Here is a 5,425-nt window from a genome sequence, read left to right on the forward strand (position 1 = left end):
ATTGATTTTCTAATAAAAAATTATTCTTTGAATATTCATATTTGTCACAACAACGATATTTTAACTAGACAATTTATTTTAATTACCAACACATTGGGTGCTAAGGTTAAGAGAAAAACAACATTAGATGTGATTAATAATGTTAAACGTTAAAACATATGTTTGGGGCTTAGGGATAAAAATTTATCCCATAACATAGCCATGTACAATAGTGCATATAGAAAAGACATTATTCAAGTGGCACACACTAATCTTAGTCATTTACACTAAAAGTCATGTACAAAATGATAAGTAATCAGGTGTATTCTAACATCAAATATAAATTTCGGATAGATTTTAAAACATGTTGAGATGTGCAAACAAAATTTCACATTAAATAAAATTAGAGAGAATTAAGGCATATAAGTATAATAGATATCTCCATCAGTACGAGGTCTTTTGATAGATGTCTAAAAATAAAATTATAAGCGTTAAACATAAAGTAGACAATATCATACTAGTGTAAAAATATAATAAAAAATCTATACTTATTATAACAAAATAACAAAACATAAGGTTTAACAAATGACTTATTATCTTCAATATTCTTTTTAAACAATATCATACACTTGCCACGTCAGCCTCTACATTTTGAAATTCTGCCTTCCTCTCAACATTTTGATTTGTCTCTCAGCCCATACTATTATTTACTATAGGGTGATTCTTTACTACTTTAAGTTTATCTTCTTTGTGTAGGTGTAAGGGTAAAGTAGAATATCTGCTTTCATTTGTAGAAAGGCTTTTAGGGATGCCTAGAATACGCCCCCCCTCTATTTTCGGGCCGTACTACCTCCTTTATGGCTATTGGGCCTACTCCTCGAGTCAATTAGGTTTGTTTTTTAAGACTCTATTATGGTGTCTTTGCTTTGCTTTGCCCTCGTTGTTGCTATTAGTTCCCTTATCTCTGATTCATTTCTCTTCCATTTAGGTACATTATACAATGAAATTGGTTCAAAATTTGTTTGTTGTTGTTTGGTACTAAATGTTTGCACCATATTATCAATTGTGTGTAATATATGTTGTTAGTTGGATGTCATGTCTGTCCATGTGTTTTATATTAAGTCATTTCTATCTCTTCCCCCTCAATATTGTTCCTTTTATCAGTTGCATATGGGAAATTATTTATTGCTAAAATTATCATTTTCTATTTAGTCATTTGCCACGTCAACCCGAGATGGATTACCTTCGTCCTTCCTAAATGCATTCTTTTTTCTTTTTTTTTCTAAGTCGGTCATTGGTGTTGCAAATTGAACCCCTGGAAAAAGGCCCAAATCTAAGCTTTGAATTATCATATACAACCTTTGCTCTATCCTCTCTGCACTTCTACTCATGGCTAATAAACTAACACTTATAACAAAAGTCTTGTAATCTTTCAAATTTTAAGGAAAGCCAAGTTGTTGGCAGCACCTTCTCTCGAAATTCAAAAGCCAGTGATAAGTGATTGTTTGATGATAGTAAATCCAGATTAGGATTTATCCAAGATTACACGCAATGTCTGCAGTTATGAGCATATTTAAAAATATTCTGTCTGCAGTGGTTATAAATATATTTTTAAATACGCACTAACTTGCCTTCTATGTTGAATTAAAATGGAGAAAAATCTATTAATCGAATGTAAGCAAGAATTTTTGTGATCTTATAGCATAATGTTGATCTTCAAGACCTTTCAAGAATTTTATAACATAATTACTATTTCTATAACATCTCCGAATAGGTACCAAGGCACGCGCACGTTGAACTTGGCAAGTGTATGCAGGAACTGGTTTGAAATTCACTAATTCTTGCTATAAACTTTTCAAATGCGTAAAATAAGCAGCTAGTGAAAAAATTCCTTCTCTCTTGCAACAAACTCGGAAATACGAAACACAAATTATAATGAAGAATAACAATTTTTTGTTTTTAACATCCTAAGGCACGAACAATTTGAAGTAAATTGACGTTGCATAACAATTGTTCTGAACATCATAAAGCACCGACATTGAAGAAAATTGACATTGCATAATAATTGTAAATCGAACCCATGATGCATAATTTTGTTTCTTGTAAGACACTCTGCATTGTTTAAGACGCACTTTTTAGCAAACGTCAAAAAAGTCATGGGCGCATAGTTTGGGGAGCGAAACAATGGTCCACCATAGTTGATTTTTTACCATGAAATAGGTATAAGGTGGCAGACAAGTCCACCATTGAGTCCAAACCGAGGATGTTCATGAATCAAAAACTAAACCCCACAATCACGTGCTAGGATTTATTTAAATTTTAAATTACCCTCCATGTTTACAAAGTTTAAGCATAGAAAAGACATTTAAAAAAAAAAAAAAAAACCCTTTGAAGTGTTTATTTTCAAACCTCACCACAAAGTCACTTTTCACCTCTTCAAACCGTTCATCGCGGCTTGAAACAATGTCAAACATCATAGGCCGTGTTTTGTCATTTCCATTCTAATTAACTTTACAATTCTGATTTACCAGTCAAACTTCCCCTCATTCGCTGGGTATGAGTTTACTGACGGATCTAAGTTAAGATCACTAATGGGACAGCTGCTCTCAAAAGATCTTTTATTTTCATATATATTCTAAAATTTAATAATAATACATTTAATGTCATTTAATTAATTTAATATTTGCACCCAATATTCATTAAATAAGTTAATTTGAACCACACAAATTATTTAAATATATAACCTCAACTTTTTTTTATTCTTGTTACTTAAAAATCTTTAGATCCCTCCTTCCCTGAGCTAGTAGCTATATGCTTTTAGTAGGCACATTAAAATACACAAGCCCACGTGCCAAAGCGCAAGCAAACCACGTTAAATGTCGAGTACTGTTGCTGTAAACAGCCTTAGAATTAAGTTAAAATGAAATTATTTACTGCAACCTCTCTTACGCAGTTCACATGCGATGTACCCAGTGGTGCCACGTTTACGGGTCCAGTGTCTTTTCAACATCTATATTCTATCCAACACCACCACTTTCTACCTTGTCATTTACAGGGGACCAGAGGATCAGAAAGCAGATCTATAATTCAACACATAAAGAGAAAAGGAAGCGCAGATCTATGCAAATTACAACTGGCTACATTATTAGCACAGGGCCAATAAATAAACTCAATAAAGCAAGTATACTTGTACTAAATTATAATGTTGCAGTGGGCTTCATACCAATGTGTAAACATGCAAGTAAAATTGAAAAAAATATAATTAACTTTGACGTGGATAAACGAACCTTTGATTCAATTTAGTAAGAAAAAACAATACTAAACATTGGATAAATATAATTAACTTTTTTAACATCACTTTTAAGTACTATATTTAAATATATAATTTTTTTCAAAGGTTTATTATGTTTTTAAATAGAAATACTTAAATTCAAGTCTAAGAATTAAGATTAGTAAAATCGTATGATTAAAAATAAGTCTCATTTCGTTAACACAACCCACTTCTTAATTTCACAAAGCTCGATCAAACAAGAATGATAAAATAATGAGTGGATAAAGACAAATCAATGCGTGGAGAACTCATCATATAGAATTGTATGTATGAAGGACAATGTGGCACAGTGGAAGTAAATGAGAACTAGTGTACTAGGAGCAATAGTAATAATAAGAGTATATGAGAATTTAAATGTCACGGTCTCTAGAGCACTCAGGGGGAAGTTGAGGGTAGCGCTTCCTGTCAGTGCAGTAGTTGTAGATGGTGTATTTCTGGCGCACCCATCTGAGTCTACGCCATTGAACAGCATCAAGGTCACGGTACTGTGGCTGATCCCACCATCTTTTGCCCTGTGTAGCACAGAACCTGGCATTCACAGAGGCTTCACACCCATCAATGTGGAACCCTTTGTAGGCTGCAATAAAAGGAGCTTTGGACCAATCTGTTTTCTCCAAACCACCCCTTGTGGCCCAATCATCAGCATTCCACAAACTGTTGTATATCTTCATGGGTTGGAAAAATGGGAACTTCACTCCCAAGTCCTTGCAGTTCTTGAACACCCTGATTGGGACATCATCCACCAAGAATCTGCACATCCCACATTTGAACCTTTGTCATTAAGCATATTTGTGGCTTTACATTTTATATTTTAATCTCACAGTTAAATTAAAATTTGGGGAGTGAGAGGAAATGGTGAAAAATGAAAAGGTATGCTAGATTTTATTTTATTTTATCTGATTGGAGGAATGACTCTGAAGTGCTTACACGACTTGATACATGTTCCACAGAATAGAGTATCTGTGGTAGGCTTTTGTTGGATCAAACCAGAGGTAGATTCTTTGTTCTCTGTCACCCTTGCCTCCGGTAAAAACATTTGTTTGCAAAATGTAAGGTTGTCCTGTTCTGTTACCCAAGAACTCAAAGTCTATCTCATCGTGCTCCGCATTTTGGGAAGATAGCTGCAGAGTTCCAATCGCAACATAAGTCATGTTCACACTCAACAGCCAACACAGAAAGTGAAAACACAGAAAGTGAAAAACCCTCAACAAAAGTGAAAAAAAAAAGTGGAACCACAAATAAAAAAAAAGATTTTATTTTTATTTTAATATTTGTGCATACATAGAAAGCAGTGACTGTGCCAGCTGAATCGCCTGGAACCATCTTGATGTACATGCTGAAGTGACCAAACAAGTATGATCCTTTAGACTGGAAGCCAGTTCCTGTTCAAAATTATAGGAAATATGAATAATATACCAAGTTTATAATAAAATAAATAAAAGGTAGTTATCAAAATCATGAACATTGTTCTACATAAAGATGTTGGGGGGTATAAAGTGCAGTACAGCAACTGTATCTATACGCACCAGTGTACTTATCAAGATGAAGCTGAATCTCAGAACCTCCATTGAAGTATTTAATGTGATCAAAAGCCCAAGTGGGAACGTAGTTTCGACCAAACTCTACATCCACTGGGCTCCGCGGGTTGGCGCAAAATGCAGCAGAGGCCAATGATGCCAAAATGAGGAACACGGTGCACAAAGAAAAACCCATTTTGTAAGTCTTTTTCCTAGTTGTGAAACCTTGAGGCTACCATTGGGTATTTATAAGCATTAGACCCTGCCTTAGACCCTTGTTCCTCTCTCTTTCCTCTGCATATTTTCTTTTTCTTTTTTATTGGCGTTGGGGGACAAGAATCCTGCATTTGCCTTCGTTACGATTAGTGTTGGACGCAACTGATATTGGGCCTCTATTACGCGTTAGTTGTACTTCATTGCTAGCTAATATATCATCAATTATTTTCAAATTTGAGTTCTATTATGTACAATAATCATAATCTTTTGCATATATTTTAGACTTTTTATGTAAATCATTTCATGTTAATGATTTTTCGTGACAGGTCGGCTCATTGCGTATCAAAAAGGTCCCCTTGTCTATCTTAAAAATAATTTTTTT

General features: G+C 34.0%; 1 protein-coding gene across 1 annotated transcript; it reads right to left on the minus strand.

Annotated features, from left to right (window-relative positions):
* Positions 1 to 3,660: 3,660 nt before the first annotated feature.
* LOC113860599 (xyloglucan endotransglucosylase/hydrolase 1) lies at positions 3,661 to 5,023 on the minus strand. The gene is made up of 4 exons (XM_027493022.1): positions 4,837 to 5,023; positions 4,592 to 4,692; positions 4,238 to 4,431; positions 3,661 to 4,060 (listed from the first exon to the last, which is right to left on the minus strand). The coding sequence occupies exons 1-4, from the start codon at positions 5,021 to 5,023 to the stop codon at positions 3,661 to 3,663; spliced, it is 882 nt and encodes a 293-aa protein (XP_027348823.1).
* Between the last annotated feature and the right edge of the window lie 402 nt (positions 5,024 to 5,425).

Source organism: Abrus precatorius, unplaced genomic scaffold (genome assembly GCF_003935025.1).
Source record: "Abrus precatorius isolate BTA unplaced genomic scaffold, Abrus_2018 Scaffold3, whole genome shotgun sequence".
Taxonomy (NCBI): Eukaryota; Viridiplantae; Streptophyta; class Magnoliopsida; order Fabales; family Fabaceae; genus Abrus; species Abrus precatorius.